The 18,360-nt window shown below is 39.2% G+C and overlaps 1 protein-coding gene across 2 annotated transcripts in view; it reads right to left on the bottom strand.

Annotated features, from left to right (window-relative positions):
- The window catches only part of wdr4 (WD repeat domain 4), an 87,616-nt gene that overhangs the window by 42,828 nt on the left and 26,428 nt on the right, over positions 1-18,360 (bottom strand). For both annotated transcript variants that reach the window (XM_088352962.1, XM_088352961.1), the window contains exons 7-10: positions 14,790-14,900; positions 11,564-11,628; positions 3,389-3,578; positions 2,384-2,453 (exon numbers count right to left, since the gene is read on the bottom strand). In XM_088352962.1, coding sequence (XP_088209088.1) covers positions 2,384-2,453; positions 3,389-3,578; positions 11,564-11,628; positions 14,790-14,900 — 436 coding nt within the window. The remainder of the gene's footprint in view (positions 1-2,383; positions 2,454-3,388; positions 3,579-11,563; positions 11,629-14,789; positions 14,901-18,360) is intronic.

The raw sequence follows: 18,360 nt of genomic DNA on the forward strand, positions 1-18,360 counted from the left end.
AGCCAGGCTTTTAACTAAAACAAGAAAGTTTGATCACATTACCCTAATTTTAGCTAACCTGCATTGGCTCCCTGTTAGCTAAAGATGTGATTTTAAGGTTCTGTTGGTATTAATCTAAATCATGCATGGACTTGCTCCCTCATATCTTTCATATTTAATTTCCCCCTATGTTTAAGTCCAGAGTCTTCGCTCTGAAAAGGCTGGTTTACCCATGATCCCAAGAGCCAAGAAGAGAACTGCAGGTTCGAGAGCGTTCTCCGTTCGGGCCCGATGTTGTGGAACGTTCTGCCTCCTGAGATTCGATTTGCAACCTCATTGGAACAGTTTGAATTTAGGCTTAAAACACAGCTCTATTCTATAGTTTATGAATGACTTAGATTTTCTGTTGACGGTATCTGTGTATTAATTGTTAAGTAGTAGTGTGACGAAAGTACAGTGTGTGTGCATTTACAGTCCTGTTCAAAATAATTGCAGTGCAATGTGACTAAACAGAATATCCCTGTTTTTTGGTATTTATTTTTATTGTTACATGCCATTAACAGTAGGTGCAGTACGTTCTAAGAAAACTAAGAAGACCCAGCATTTATAATAGGCACCTTCTGAAGCCTGTGCAATTGGGCATATACCGTAAATTCCGGACTATAAGCCGCTACTTTTTTCCCCAAACCTTCAACCCTGCGGCTTATTCAGTGATGCGGCCAATTTATGTAACTTTTCCAACAGCCGCCAGCGGCGCTCGAGTACAATAAGGTATGATTTAGACCGGTGGAATACATGCGCCAAGGAAGACAACAACTTCTTAGCTTGTGCACAAAATAAATTAGCGTAGACATATCCTCATGTAGATTGCAAAAAGAAAGGCACATGACGTAGCTTTCAAACTATAAGCAAACGAGCAGTCAGATAAAGAAGGAAACAGAACTACTGCACGTAAACTTCACTTTGCGAGCGTGTTGCTAGCGTGTTTTTGAATAAGGGAGCACGGGTCGACGTCGTTATGACGAAGTCTCTTTCTCATACTTTGGAAGACTACTTTGATGACGTCAGATATAAGGAGGAAGATGAGGACGGTTTACCATGTTTTTTACAAGTACGGTATGTTTTCTTAACATAGCCGTTTACTGTGTTGCGAGCGTGTTGGTAGTAGCGTTTTGCTACCCTTCGCAGGCACGGTTTGTGATGAAAGTTAGAATATTATAATCAAAGCTTTGAAAACTCTCTCGGTGTACCGTCTTTCTTTGTAAATATGCGTAACTAATGTATAATATGTATTTGCACCTGTATATTTTTGTAATGTATTTATTTATTTGAGACACTTATTCTGATATGATTTGCGAATTAATAAAGAGGGGCGGAGCAAACTCGGGCTGACGGGAAGTGGGGTAAAGGTGAGTGAGACCTGTTTCCGCGACGGACAATAGTGGATATATAGTTTTCCCACCCTTACCTTTGGAAATAGACTTTTTTTCCTTTGATTAGTTAGTACCCGGACTCTGCAGGTCTGCATCAAACGCTAAATACCGGTATCATTTTCTGTTCATTTTGCCGGCTGAGGTTTTTGGACTGTGTACTTTTTATCCAGTTACAATAGCGGGGCTAATTTGGTGATTGTGTCACATGTTTTAATGTGGGCGCATGCGGCTTATATACAAGTGCAGCTTGCGTAAGTACAAAATCGGTTTTCCTCTTAAAATGTGGTGGGTGCGGCTTATAATCAGGTGCGCTCTATAGTCCGTAATTAACGGTAGTTCAAAAGGGTGTGTTAAAAAAAATAAATAGTGTGGCAACCAATCTCTGAGTTCATCAACTTTGGGAAAGAAAAAAAACAAAGGTGTGAATCAGGTGTGAACCAGATGGCGCCTATTTGAGGATGATGAACCCCAGCACAGGTTGAACATGCATTTAAGGAAAACACGTGCATAGAAGTTTATTTTTGTTGCCCTTCAGGTGTAGGATAAATCTGTTGCTGATAAGGTGCAATAACATTAAAACGTTCTATAACTACTTGTCTATTCCTCTCTATTCAACTGACTTGAATACTGCTCAGAAAAATTATTTGATATACTTTGTTTAAAAGAAACTAGTTACTTTCCATGCTAGCTAGTTACTTTGACTCTGTTAATAACTCAGTTACCTTTTGGAATAAGTAGTGAGTCTTTAACCAATTTCTTTTTTAAAGTAACATGCCCAAGACTGGATATTTAAGTTGTTACAGATACAAAATAATCTCAATTGATTTGAATCTTTAGTCAAATTGGTGTAAAAAAAAAAAACGGCGAGCATGTAGCACTTCAATTTGACATATCCATCTGACACTAAATTAATGAATCAACTTTGGCCGTCAAACTTGCATTTATTTCAATAAATGGGCGTGTTGACTCACCATCAAACGTCTCCAAGTGAGGCTTAAAAACCTCGGTCACTCTTTTCACCTCATTGGTGGCCACGTCACACTAGAACCAAGAACAAGGAAAGGACTTCAATTAGCATCTGACAAAAGTATCATTTTTAACTTCACCATTTTCTTTTATTTCTGGGCTGACTGTAACCACACAATACTTAATGTTTATAAAACGTGTCTTGGTTGAATTTCAGTTGATTTTCACAGCCAACCCACTTGATTAAGCAGGAGTCTCCAGAATTTGAATTTCTCCCGCTAAAATCCTGGGCACCGCCTCTTTCTGGTTGGTGCTAAAGGTACCTCAAAACAAGGATAAACAGGACCAGAGAGAGCTTCTTCCCCAGGGCCATCACCACCTTAAACAAGTACACTAAACTGTGATAAATGAAACCGTGGAAATATATGCTATTTAACGGAACTGTGAAGATAAATACCTTGTGACTTTTTTTCTTGCTACTGCTAAATGTGATTGCACTTCTCATCATTGCACCAATTTAAAAAGCACTATTCTTACGAATATTGTACTATTATTAGGACTTAGGCCAGTCTCTGAGCACTACGTTGTTATTATATTTTTTTTCTGCCTTTTATCCTGGTCGACTTTATCTTTTATTATCATTGAAATCATTGTTACAAGTGTAGCCTGTAATGTCATGTCCAATCTTGTAGCATACAATGTTTCACAACATCATTAGAGGTTGCCCGATACTTAGGAATTTGCCTGATACCGGTATCTGCCTTTTTTGCATTCTTTGGGCTGATTATCAAGGCACAGAATACAGCAGAGGCTTTCTCCCGCTCTCTTCTACTCCCCCCGTAGTCAAGTTGTCTTTATGGAAACACATTGAGGGGGAGACTGATACAGTATATTAGCTCTTATAACATTATTTTGTTAATCAAGAGTGTGTGTTTGTGATTGAAACCATAAAACACATGCTAATATGTAAGTGATGATCATTTCAAATTTGTGTATAGAGCTAAATGAACCTTCCAGGAGTCCTGTTCGTGTGTATAGACTTGAAGCGGTGTTTCACAGGAATCTGTCAGGACCCAAAGCCGGCTCTTTGTGTCAAAGATAAGGTCAGAAGGACAACATGGCAGGGAAATTCTGCTGTGTCGTACAAGTTTCTTCTCTTTATTCTCTTCTTTCAGCATGAAAAACTGTATCGTATACAAACTGAGGATAAAAGGAAAAACAGGAAACATCAGGAACCAAAACAGTACCATATTTTTACGACCGTAAGGCGCACATAAGGCCAAACCTACGTAGCTGGTTCTAGTTTTGTAAAAAAAACACTTGCACCGCACCATAGGGCACGCGTGCCCTCTGCTGCGGCCGCCTTACAACAACACTGACAAGCATAAAAGTGTAAAAATTAGAAAAATATAGAAACATTGCGTGTGACGTCACACGTCATCTTCTGCACAAGTGAGACCTTTTTATTCCTCAAACAGGAGACTCATGAAAGACACAGGGCAAGACTTTTGTGTGCACCTTATGGTCATGAAAATGAAGTAATCCGGACATCTGGTTTAAAAAGTAACTACAGTGAGGGTGGGTGTGACCGTCTCTGATAGGCTGGTGTATGCTGTCAGTCTAAAAGTGGGGCGGAGTGCACAAATGACCACCAAAACAAAACTGCAGAGCATGGCGCCAGATGGCTTTTAGCGGCTTGTTACATTGAAAAGGAAGGAGACCAAGAGGAAGGCCGCGATTGACGTGGGTGGATGGTGTTATGAGTGCATTGCAGGAAAGAGGTCTAAATATAATGGAAGCTAGAGCTCTTGTTGGTGATAGAAAGGAGTGGAGAGGGGTTGTGAAAGGATAGTGGGATTGTGGGGGCACCCGTATGATGCGGCAGGGGTAAACCAGTGAAAGCTGTCGGGCCCTGCTGTTTAACAAAAGAGTGTGTTGTGTCACCCTGACCCGAGTGACATGGCCGCTTTCTGGTGTCCCATTTCATCTGGAGGGACGAAAGCATGACCAACTTGGGTGCCGAGGTGCCTAACATGTTTGGGCAATTGGGTTGGCCATGGTCTCAAAAATTATTCGTGTTTTTTTGCTATTTATTTCCCTTATATTTTCTTTGTTATTGTATATGTGTGTTTTGCTGTCGGTCACCCCTCTTGAGGAATATGACCATGGTAGATAGATACATTGAAAAGATATTGATTAAATCACACTCTTGAGGAAAGTAAGAAGAGCGCAAAGAGATGGTGATCACCAGCGGGTGCTCCGTGGAGTATTATTGTTTTCAGGAAGAGACTATGGTAGCGTGGGGAGAGAAGCTAATGGCAAAGCTACATGTCTGGCCGACTGTTGAGGCTGCTTAACATCTCTCATAAGCCCCCTCTGCAGAGCCTGTATCTCACCAACACTAGAGGCATTACCCATTAAACGAATGACCAGGAGCTACAACTCGTGGGAAACGGCTACATTCAGGACGGTTGTATTTTAACCATTGCGGACCTGGCTAAATTCCAGGACAACTAATGCACACAGTGCAAGTAGCCAGCCACTCTCTAAATTGCTTTCTTACTCTGAAATGGAGAAGCTCTCCAATTTTGTTGTACTTTTGTATAATGACAATAGAGACGGTCATTCAACTGCAATTGTTTTGTTTGTATTTGAAGATCTATAGTTATTTTGTTAGACTCGTTTTCTCTCCGTCGGTAAGGACGTCATCTGAAGGCAAGTTTGACCTTTAGGGACAATTATGAAGTTGTGACGCGATTTTGCGGGTGCTACATGATATTGCAATCGCAGTATGTGTAAAAAATGAATGTCGGCTTTCATCATCATGCAAAAATAAGTTATTGGAATAAGATTTCATATTCATGATCGTAGTTATTGCATGAGTTATGACGTCTTTACTTTTGTTAAAATCCAAATAAATTCAATAGACAACAATTTATTTAAGTGAAAGGGGGTTGTAAAGGGTAAATGAATGTTGACTGGTACTCACTTGCCAACATGGGAATGACGACTGGTACATACCTTGAAAGTAAACAGACATACAGTGCATCCAGAAAGTATTCACAGCGCTTCACTTTTTCCACATTTTGTTATGTTACAGCCTCCTTCCAAATTGTATTAATTTAATCTCTTATCTCAAAATTCTACACAAAATACTCCATTATGACAATGTGAAAAAGTTTTTTTTTTTTTTACTTTTTTGAATTTATTAAAAATAGAAAACTAAGAAATTACATTTACATAAGTATGCACAGCCTTTGCTTAATACTTTTCTTCAGCTACATGGCGGCGCATACAATGGATGCTGCGGCTCGATGCTCTCCAGCAAATCTTCTATTTACTGCCGTTCTCTAGTCTTTTTTGCTTTCTTTTCTGGACACATGCATGGCCAATAAGACTTTCAGTCGGGACAAACTTTTTCGATTGGGTGGGTGTTTAAATTTCAACTTTTCGGGCACTTTTTATACCGCCTATGATATCCCGAACGAGCTTCAAAGAGATCCGGCATCTTTGTGGACAACTATTCCTCCTACTAAACGACGACAAAGGCGCAGTAAAGACAGGAAACAGAAGCGTGGTTGCCATGCGGGTAAATGTAAGAAGCGTGCGAAGTCGAAGGAGCAAGAAGGATGCGAAGATGTGACTAATTCCACCATTCATTCCTCGCCGGACAACCGACGTCTTAAACTCAACGCTCACGCAGCTAAGTCAAATGATTCAGCAAAGCTAAAATCTGGTCTTTTAAATATTAGATCGCTTGCTCCTAAAGCTTTACTTGTTGATAACATGATTCGTGATTATAAACGTAAATGTATTGGTCTTTGTGAAACTTAGTTACGGCCGGATGAGTTTTTACCGCTAAATTATCGTTTCCTGCAGACTACGTGAGTAGCCATGTAGCACGCACGTTGAAGAAGGGTGGCGGTGTCGGGCTCATTTCTGAAAAAACGCTCAAATTTATTCCTCGTACCTCTAATAATTACAAGTCGTTCGAGGCACTTGTTATGTGGTCCTCTCTATTGTCAATTTATGTAATAACTATCGCGCACCAGGACCATACACAACTTTCTTAGACGAATTTGCTGAACTTTTGTCTGAACTAGAAACCTATGCAGAAAAATTATAATTATGGGGGACTTTAACATTCATATGAACTCCCCACTCAGTTCACTCACTGTTGCGTTTCGGTCTCTAATTGATGCATTTGGTTTTAATCAACTGGTTGATTTGCCAACCCATAAAGATGGAAACACGCTCGACTTGGTTCTGACTCGAGGAGTTTCAACCTCAAACATGACGGTGCTACCGTGTACTACCGTTATCTCGGACCATTATTTAGTTACATTTGAGTTGCTAGCTAAAAGTAGTGCTAAAAAAAGATGAAAGATTTAGCGGACGCAATATAAGCAATGGCACAGTTTCTGAGCTCTTTGAACTTCTTCCAAGAGCAGTTGCGTCCTTTCCTTCATACAGAGGCTCTATTGACTCACTCATGAATGAGTTTAATGCTACCCTGGCTAGTGTCCTGGATTCAATAGCACCCATCCGGCTTAAATCACGACCTAAAAGACGCACGCCTTGGTTTACTGATTAAACTAGAACCCTTAAAAAAAGAATGCAGGAAATTGGAACGAAAATGGCGCGCTACCAAGCTTGAGGTTTTCCATCAAACCTGGTGTGATAGCTTGTTAAAGTATAACGCGATCTTTGCCTCTGCAAAATCGGCCTACCTTTCGAAGGTGATTGCGTCACAAAAGAACAATCCCGAAGTCCTTTTTGACACTGTAGCATTGCTTACAAGGCAACAGACTATCCCAGATAGTTCGACCCACTCAGCTCATGACTTAATGGTCTTCTTTACTAAGAAGATTCAATGCATACAGGAAGAAATTGCTAGATAGATAGATAGATACTACTAAAGACATTATTAATACAACACATATTAAAGGGCTGAAATCTACAGATACACGACAGGGTGGCTGTCCAGGGAATTTGTCCAGTTTTAGTGAACTGTCACTTGATGATCTTAAACAGGTGGTGAATGCGGCCAAACAGACAACTTGCCAGTTCAACCCGCTCCCAAGTTCACTTATTAAAGGTCTTTTTGGCGTCCTTGCACCTTCAATTCTAAATATTATAAACATATCACTCTCCTCAGGTGTAGTTCCAGCGGCTTTTAAATCCGCCATTATTAAACCCACACTGAAACGACCCAACCTTGATCCAGAAAGCTTATTTAATTATAGACCCGTGTCAAACCTACCTTTCCTTTCTAAAGTACTTGAAAAAGTAGTGGCACAGCAGCTGAATGATTTCATACCCGAGAATAACCTTTTCAAATCTATGCAATCAGGATTCAGGGCTAACCACTCTACTGAGACGGCTCTGATTAAGGTAACCAATGATCTCCTATTGGCAATGGATTCTGGCGCTTCATCACTTTTGCTGCTGCTGGATCTTAGTGCTGCTTTTGACACAGTGCACCACGATTTCTTACTAGAACGGTTGGAAAAATGGATTGGTCTCTCAGGAACCGTCCTCTCATGGTTCAGATCCTACCTCTCAGATAGGACGCACTGTGTTAAATATGGCGAAATGACATCTGAGCCCTTTCGTGTTACCTGTGGTGTTCCGCAGGGTTCAGTGCTTGGCCCCCTTCTTTTCAGCATTTACATGCTTCCATTAGGTGATATTATTCGCAAATACAATATCAGTTTTCACTGCTACGCAGACGACACTCAACTATATCTTCTGTTGGAGGAATGGGGTTGTTGAGGGGTGGTGGTGGTGTGAGGGTCAAACAGAGTTGCCGGATACAACCGAATGTTTGATCTTACATTACACATAGTCCAGTGTTTTTCCGAATTGCTCAGTCCACAATTGAATGGATTTGGGAGTACAGTCCATAAACATGCCCGATTAAAGTCGCCGTCGACGATAAAGCTCCGTTGGGGTGCGCAAGCTGCTGTTTAATGATAGCAGCGGGCAGGAGATTTAGCGCTATGCTAACGTTAGCATCCAGTGAAACTGTTAGCGGTGGAAAGTATACAGCAAACACAAAGACCACAGTTAACTCTCCCGGTACATAGAAGGGTCTGCACGATACTGCTAGAAACTCCATATCGAGTGAGCAGTGTGTGTCAATGGTTCCGCTATTATTGTAGCGCGTAGTCTCCAACCCCTGTTTTTACCGGAGTCTTCGTCTCGTTCAAGCCGGTGATGTAATGCGGCGTCGGGAAAGCCAAGACTCCGTGATGGCAAAAAAAAAAAAAAAAGTCCTCAAATTACGGACGTTGTTGGTGGCGATTCGCAGCTCAATTCACTCATTGTGGACGATGGATCTGGCGTTGGTTGAACATGCTTGGGAGCGTTGGTCTTGTGGTCGCCTTCTTAGCTCAGCCTTTGCTTTGTCATTGTCGGCAGGCGGGCAAATCTTCCAGGGAGATCCGGTGGTCTCTGTATATCCCTCGGGATATAGTGGATATTATTGTAAATGCGAAGCGAGTCGAAGGGAAAATAAGAGGGATCAGGGGACACTGAAAAACAAAAGACGAACTGGAGCCCGAGCCGCAGCGTCTGCACAACGCGCCGCCATCTTGACTATGAGTATATAGTATATAGTGTAATAACCTGTGAAGCCCTTTGAGACTCTTTGTGATTTAGGGCTATACAAAAATAAAATGACTTGACTTGACTTTGTTGATCCTACCTTTGGCAGCAAATACAGCCTAAGTCTTTTTGAATATGATCCCACAAGTTTAGCACACCTATCTTTAGGCAGTTTTGCCCATTCATCTTTGCAATAAGTCTCAAGCTCAATCAGGTTGGATGGGAGACGTTTGTGCACAGCCATTTTCAGATCTCCCCAGAGATGTTCGATCGGATTCAAGTCTGGACTCTGGCTGGGCCACTCCAGGACATTCACGGAGTGGTTCTGAAGCCAATCTTTTAAATCTTGGCTGTGTGCTTGCTGAAAAATGAACCTTCGCCCCAGCCTGGCATTCACACCAAAGAGTTCAATCTTTGTCTCATCAGACCAGAGAATTTTTTGGCAAATTCCAGACGGGCTTCCATGTTCGTTTTACTAAGGAGTGGCTTTCGTCTGGCCACTCTACCATACAGGCCTGATTGGTGGATTGCTGCAGAGATGGTTGTCCTTCTGGAAGGCTCTCCTCTCTCCACAGAGGAACGCTGGAGCTCTGACAGAGTGACCATCGGGTTCTTGGTCCCTCCCTGACTAAGGCCCTTCTTCCCCGATCGCTCAGTTTAGAAGGCCGGCCAGCTCTAGGAAGAGTCCTGGTGGTTCCAAATGTCTTCCATTTACGAATAATGGAGGCCACTGTGCTCATTGGGACCTTCAAAGCAGCAGAAATTTTTCTGTATCCTTCCCCAGATTTGTGCCTCAAGACAATCCTGTCTCGCAGGTCTACAGACAGTTCTTTTGACTTCATGCTGGGTGTTTGTGCTCTGACATGCAGACTCAACTGTGGGACCTTATATAAACAGGTGTGTGCCTTTCCAAATCATGTCCAATCAACTGAATTTACTGCAGGTGGACTCCAATTAAGCTGTAGAAAGATCTCAAGGATGATCAGTGGAAAAAAGATGCACCTGAGCTCAAGTTTGAGCTTCATGGCAAAGGCTGTGAATACTTATGTAAATGTGATTTCTTAGTTTTCTATTTTTAATAAATTCAAAAAAAGTAAAAAAAAAAAAAAAAAACTTTCACGTTGTTATAATGGAGTTTTTTTGTGTAGAGTTTTGAGATAAGAGATTAAATTAATACAATTTGGAATGAGGCTGTAACATAACAAAATGTGGAAAAAGTGAAGCGCTGTGAATACTCTCCGGATACACTGTATGCATAATAACCCTAGCTTGAGATAATGGGAAAACAAAATTTTACAGCAAAGAGTTTTATTCTTTAGGGGTAATACTCTGTCTGAGCATAACATTTGTTCAAAATCAATCAAGTCCACTCACATGTGCAATACAGGGCTTCGGAAACTAGAAACGGCTAAAAATTTGAGTACATATAATTGATTTGGTTACATGTATTTTTAATTGAAATTAAAGACATTTGATCAAGTTGGACACAGAATGCTTTTTGTTATTAAATATTGCTTTACAATTTAAAAAACGTTTTGATTAAGAGGTAGGGCGAAATCAAACCGTAGATGATATTTCAATATGTGTGAAAATTTAATATGCATCACAAACTCCATTTTTCATGAAATGAAATGATCTGCATTTATATAGCGCTTTTCAAGTCAATGACTTCCCAAAGCACTTTACAGTGTGCTTCACATTTCCCAATAGCGGCCTTGTAATGCAGACATGTTAGACGCTAACCTGCTTATTAGGGGTTCAGTGTCTTACCGAAGGACATTTTGACATGTAACACGGACAAGCCGGGATTCGAACCGGGATCCCTTGATCCCAAGATGAGCGCTCTACCTCCTGAGCTACTGCCAACCCTGAATTGGACCTTGTTTAAAAAAATAGATCCTTGCTAATAAATGAAGAGTAGTTTTTAAACAAATCATAAAATAATAGGGTAAAAGAACTAAAAAAAATGACAGGTATGACTTGTATGTTTTATAAATACATATGTGGAAAAAGTCTGATCGCACGAGAATTTTTTTGGGGGAAAAAACAAACAAAAAAAAAAATCTCATTTACATTACCTCCCATAATCGTTCAGCCCGGGGCTATGAAAAACAAGTCATCTTTCGTAGTTCAAATGTTTCTTAGATAATCTGGCCGTTACCGTTACTATATGCAAATAAGTGAAAATACAAAATTTTGCTTTTTGAACCTGTTTTTTTTTTTACTGCTAGACCAACAAACCTAAGTATGTAACTGAACCATGACCCATGTGATCTGTTAAACCCACAGAACAGAAGATTAGAGTATAAACTTTTTAGATATATTTATATAGAATGTGGAATTTACATTTACCAATGTTGTATTTGCACAACGAGGTCTGCATTGTGCTCAAAAATTGTAAAACGTGACAGTAACAAATGCACATTCACTGTTCAACTCATATTTCCGAAAGAGAGCGTAACCCCAAATATGCCTTTAGGCATGGTCAGTAAAAGCATTACTTAAGAAATAAAATATGATGATGACAATAAATGACAATAATATTCAGGAATTCCCAAGGACTGAAATGCACTCACCTGTCGCACTGCACGGCTATGTGACGTCCATCAGCGGAGCCGGTTACGTGGCTAACAGTTACATTCTGAGACACAAACAAAAAATTAAGACTACTCTTGTGTGCCTTTTTGTGTCAATAACAATTTAACTTTGTAAACATCGTCTAGGCAGAGTTTTCGGGGAAACAGCCTGTATAAATGGCGAAAAGTTTCAAGTTTTGCCATTTTTAAAACTGGGTTCAGGTTTCAATTACCACTTGAAAAATAAAGCAACTAATAAATTTGTATTTCTGAAAATATTCTTCAAATTTGTAATTGTTATCTTCCAAAATGTTCTCAAAAAGTTATTTATCTTCACAAGGGTTGCAGGATCCTGAAACCATTTACCAGCAACATCATTTTTATCACTCGCGAGAAAAGCGAGGGTGGTGACGTTTTCGTTTGGGATTTATGTACATCAGTTTGTCTGTTTGAGGCTCATTGTGATTAAGGCTATATAAATAAATATGACTTGACAATGACATTGAATGCTATTGAAATCATTGAAAATAAAGTGCCTAGCGAAAATATTACCCTCCATGAAGAACTTTTGTCATTTTGCCAAATTTCATGCTTAAAACTAAAAAAAAAAAAAAAAACTGAAATTCATTTTAGTAACCAACGTGAGACACAATCCTGAAGTGGAACCAATTTTTGTTATATTTACAACAAAAAAATGAGAGAGATTGCAAAAATATTGCCGTGTCCTCTCAGCTCGGCCACCTGACTCCAGAGTTTCCCTGATGACTTCTGAATGATCAAATGTCGACCTAAATGCCTACCAAAGACAAATGCACCTGTGTGCCTTTAAGTCTCAGTTTAAATGCACCTGAACAGACCGCATTTTCAGGCATTATTAAGGAATTATAAAGTTTACAAAACACACCAGGCAGCTCTGGGATACAGTTGTGGAAAAGTTCCAAGTGGAAATGAGACACAAGAATTACAGTCTTCCTGTGAGCAATAATGCCAAAATCAACAGAGCATAAAACCACTGCAAAACTACTTTATAAACTACTGTCCCTTTAAACCAATGGTTCCCAAACTTTTGCAGGCTGGCGCTCCCTTGGCTCCCCGGTGAATTCCTACACAAATTAGTTGTGTATCCTCTGGACCTCACGAAAGCAAATTCTGCAACGGGTGTTTTCTACTGTTCCACGTCCGCTTCGTCAAAACCAAAATAGGTCCAAACAAGTGATGTACAGCCCTTCTTTGGTGCAGGTTTCGTTTCCTTCCCTTAGACTATGTTTATGGAGTCTACTATGACACTCAAAGAGCTCACACGGTGGGTGTGACATAGTGTGGTGCTTGCAAACTTTGAATCGCGTTTATTGGCTTGTGCTATTATTAAAACTTGCCTCTGCCAAAACTCCGTTACTACAAAACCTAGGGGGAAAAAACAGAAGAAGTGCTTTGTGGTTTCCCTAACGCACTACGTCACATCGCAATGTCGATTCGATTACGATTAATCGTGCAGCCCTAATGTGTTGTGTACAAATCGTCAAACGTTCAACGTTCGGACTTCTTAAGTATTGATTAGCAAAATATAAAATGTTGAATACATTTTGTTTCTTGCCACGATTATGTCATGGTGTTGATTCTTAAAAAAACTAGCGTTTTCAATCCATAAATTTAAAGCCTGAAATATGGCTGTGTGTCAAAACGTTCTCAGGGAGCCAATACTTTTAAGACACTGTAGATTTTTGGGTATAATCATTTACCATAAAATGTCTTTGAAGCTGCAATTTAGCAAAATCAGTGTTTGACCCAATATAATACCACTTTTTCTTATTAAGAGAAATAATAACTTAAGGGCTTTACTAGTGTTTGAAACGTAACGGGAGAACCAACATAAAATAAAAATGTGTGTCGGTGGGTAGAAAAATCTATAGAATAAATAAATGCAATAAAGATGTGTACTTGTTGGGATTGAAGACAAAAAACTAGACAATTATTTTAACGACTTGGAGGCTGCAAGGTATTTTTTTTTTTTTTCAATTTTTGTACCCATATAACTTAATTGAGCTTTAAAGACGCTTAGGGAGAAGAGTTTAAAAAGTTACTACTTATTTATACTCCTTTTATTTAAAAACATGTGAATATGTTTTTCTTTTATGTATTTTGCTTTATATTGTTTAATACTTGTTTGAAAATAAATAACATCAATGCATCTTCGTTAGTTATTGCTGTCGCTGAATTCAACATTGGAGAAAATCAGCTAAAAAGAGGAAGACAACCAAGTACCGGTTATATGGATTAAGGAAAAATCTGAAGAAATGGAGAGATCAGTAAAATGGTGTACTAAAGTCTTCAAAAAGAAAAATGTGACAAGCGCCTACAGACAAGGTAAGAATATTTGAAATACAGGGCTCTAACATTTTTCATGGCCAAATTTAAGCACTTATTAAGCCAATTTTCCCAATTCCTCAAGTACTATTAAATGCAGAAATCAGGTGTGAATCATGTAATCTGATGAGCCACAAATAAAATAAAAATGTCAGCTATTGATATATGCAATTTTAAATCTTGCATGTGCATTTATCAAAGCATTCGATTTTTAGACATGAGAAAAATCATAAATATATATCTGGACAATACACGTGTAAATATGCTAAAGACAAATCTTTCCCCAAATAGTTGTTGGGTAAAAGTGTAATGTGTAGCTTACATTTTCAGTTGAAGGAAGTTCCTCCCATTACCATTTATCACTGGCAAATGAAACCATAAATATTTGCATGGCCCATAGATAGGTATTCCTGTCACATGCACATGTCCTCTTGGGCAAGACGCGTAGGTGGTGATGACTCTACATAAGACAATGCTATGCAAACTAATGACGGCTGCAGTTTATCACGAGGGTGGAAGAAATGCGGTGGAAAAGCGAAGTCACCAGAGAGCAGTGTTGGCGTAATTTTTCAGAAGAAATGTAGCAACAATTTCAAGCATTTACAAGAACTTTAACCAAACTTCAAGTACATTTTCAATCTTGAAAACACCTTGAAATTCAAGCATTTTAAGGGTTTCAAGCGCCTGTACAAAGCCTGGACATAAATAATGGAGCCAAAACAAGTCACTACATGTTGACTGCTAATAGGATTTTTAAAAGTTAGAAAGAAGCGCAGTAAAAACGACATTCAACTTAGTATTACGCCTATCTAACCCTTGAGTTAAGTTTGGCACACAGTGCAAGGAATTAAAAACAAGTTACCCCATCATACTCCAAACTTGATGTCCGATCTTGTCCATCTTTCATGTCATTCAAGTCCCAGTTTTGGAGATTCTGGCCCGTTTCAAAATCCCACAGCTTCATCGTTCCATCCTACAAATTATAAAAGCATTTTAACACCAACCTTTTTATATAAAAGCATATATGTTTTGTCCTTACTAATAAATGGCAAAATTGGAGGGGAAAAGAGTGACAGGGGAGAAAGTTAAAGTGTAATTTATGATTATTATAAACCGCGGGTCCCAATTTACCACAAAGGCCAAGGGACCTATGTATGGCTGCACGCCGATCTCGGCCAACGAAATCTCGTTGCTTTGAGATTACGTCATTGTTGTGGTCGTCGTCGTCGTTGAATCACTCAAGGCGCCTAAGGTAATCCATAGTAGCGCCAGACTCGCTCGTGGGAGGCTCCGTAGTTCTCCGAAGGAGAGGGGGCCGCGACTGTCCTGTGCCGCCAGGCCTGACGGGGTGTGACCCAAGCAGAACAGAGAGAGGAGAGTAGAAGAGAAAGAGGGACAGATAGAAAGAGAGAAAGACAGTAAAACGCAAAAAGGGGGAAAAGAGAGTGAGAGGTGGGGAGAAAGTAGGAAAGAGAGGGATAGAGAAAATGAGGGACAAGAGTGTAAAGGGGGAAGAGAGAAAAGGAGAGACAAAGGAGAGAGGACCAAGAAAGAAAGAGAGCGAGTCTGAGTGGATTGAGTAGGATTCGCAAGGCTCCCCCGGGAGAGAGCCCTGCGCAGGACACCACGGGAAGGTTCCTAGTCTTTGTCCTGCTCATTGTTGTGGTGGTTGCCGTAAAGTGAAGGTTAAGTATGTATTCCTGTCAACCTGTACGTTTTTGCCGTACAAAGTACGTTTATTATGCATTTTAAGACTTGTACGACGTACAAGCAAATCTGTACAGAAAAACGCAAATTTGTCAATGATGGGTACCATCCAGATTACATCGACTATCACGAAACGGCAAATCAATCAAGTCACACCAGTTTGAGTTGAGTAGTGAAAGTTCGTCCCTTTTTAGAAAACCAGATTTTTTGGCTCAAATCATTAAAGAGCCGGCTCTCAAACGGCTCACTTGCTTTGATGCATTATATTACGAATTATGTTGTATAAGAAGGTTAAGAAAAAAAAGGAAGTATAAAAGGAGAAAATGAGAAAAAGACAGGTTTGTGGTTATCCCTTTAATCAGTATATTACCAAAAATAATTTAATGCAGAATATGAATTAATAATTTGAATAAGAAATTGTATTATTCTACTTAATTATATTTGCATGAATTTTTTCCTTCTACAGTGAACGTCCAAGCTACTTAATTTTTGAACTTTTTTTAATAATAAACCTCATTCATGTCGAGCAAGACAGTAATAGGTGAAAATCAACACAAAATTAGTCATTTCTTTAGTGTCAGTAATAAGTCAAAACATAATGCAGAAAGTGATAACGGCAATAATTCCGGCACGAAATAAACGGCGGAGAAATTCACGGAGGCAAGGAAAACACGTGTTGAAGCGAACAATTCGACAAAAGATAAACAAAAGAATACTCCTAGCAAGAAAAGGACTTTTCTGCCAAAATAGACCAAATTATATTCTTGGTGACGCTATAAGGAGGATGATAATGGATTGGACCTTGAGAAGGCATCACAACTGTGGCGGGACAGCAAACCACGAAGAATATTGTGAACTGAAAAATCTGAAGTGATAGCTGCTTTGTATTAACAATTAACTGTGATGTTTAAAAGTGCAAGAATATATAGACTAATATATCAGCAATATTATTTTGTATAATGTACAATATTTTTGTGAACTGAAAAATCTGAAGATAAATAAATGCTTTGTATTACCAATTAACTGTGATGATTAAAACTGAATGAAAATATAGATTAATATAATTATTTCAGCATTATTATTTTGTATAATGTAAAATAATTTCTATTTTCATTTTCGCTGATAACAGTGTGGACTGAATTTCACTGTGCAGGGAAACGTGGTTCCTTAAAGTGCATATGACAATAAACACTTTGAATGGAATTGGGAAAAAAAAGACTCATCACAGAAACATCAAGATCAGTCTGAAACAAGTTACTGGGAAAATATAAAGCCAGGGTCGCTCACCCAAGTCGTCTTGCAGCCATCACATTCAATAATAATAACACAACCACGATCCTCTTCATCTGTGAGTGTACAAACTCCAACCGTTTAATATAGCTCCACACTCCAAAACATGCAATTATGCCGACAAAAGAAAAAGTCCGCTGATAAGTATCTGCATCGATAGAGGCTGCTTGTTGCTGTCTGTTTACAAATACAGACGAGTAAAAAATGTTTTCTCCATGCCGTAGAGCAACCAAACACGTGTGATTCACATTTTAGGCCAATTGCAGACAATATTTTGCCCTGCTTTAGCCTATGTGAGCCTGCATATGCTCAAAAGGACCTGCCCCCTTTACCTCCGAATAACTTAAGCCAATAGTGACGAAGAGTGACCACAATAATGCAGACAAATAGAAAAAATCCGCCGAGATGCATCTGCTTCAATAGACGTCGCTGTCTTTTTAGCCCATCCATATATAAAGGTGCGCTGTGTTATAAGGCGCATGGTCAGCTTTTGGGAAAAAAAAACAAAAACATTTTTGGTGCACCTTATAGTCGGGAAAATACGGTTATCAAATATTGCTTACGAAAGGGAAGATAGATGTCCTAAAAAAACATTTACATTCAATAAACAATACCAGGTAAAAATTAAATGAATAAAATAAGAACAGCGCAAATAGGTTTATAATAACGGTAAAACAAACACAATAAGTGTAATAATCAATTTGGAAATGAAAATGGATTTAAAAGAAAATGAAGGACAAAAGTAATAAAACAAAAAATAAAAAGGGGGTGATGGAAGCTCAGAGCTCATGATCATCTCTATCACACTGTGTGTCTATGTGTAAAAAGGGTTTGCAAGGTCTCACTTGTAAGGAACCTTTAAGAGAGAATCAAATTTTCTCAAGCATCTCATCCTGCAGTATTTTCTGAATCCATCTTGTGTGTCGGAGGGGACGTATGTGTCCACTTAAGGAGAAGTCTCTTCGCAAGTAGGTTGGAAAATGAAATGAGTTTGTGCGGTCTAGATTGGCGCAATCATGCAGGATTCCCAAAGGGCTATTAGTTGGTCTGGGCACATTTGGAAGCAGAGGACTTAATGACTTTTGGATTGCAGATTTCAAACAGTTTGGGACAAGAACAAAACATATTCAAGTAATTAACCGGTGAACATTTACATCTGTTCCAAGTGTGTGGCCTTTACTGTTTATTATTAAGATATTTGACAAACACTTGGCGTTTTTTTATTGTTTTAAATTATAGTACATTCAGTTCTGTGCACTAGTTTTAACATGTCCAAAACTTTAATATTTAAAAAAAAATTAGGGAATAAAAATTTGTTTTATTAAAAATATGAGTTATTGATGCTACCCGTGGTACATTGCACTGCCATTCACTCGTGCCTCCGCACTCTTTTGGTCAGAGAGAGGAAGTTAAGAGAGGGAAAAGACTTCACTTCC

The sequence above is a fragment of the Urocampus carinirostris genome, chromosome 14 (genome assembly GCF_059441175.1).
Source record: "Urocampus carinirostris isolate Australia breed hairy pipefish chromosome 14, RoL_Ucar_1.0, whole genome shotgun sequence".
Classification (NCBI taxonomy): domain Eukaryota; kingdom Metazoa; phylum Chordata; class Actinopteri; order Syngnathiformes; family Syngnathidae; genus Urocampus; species Urocampus carinirostris.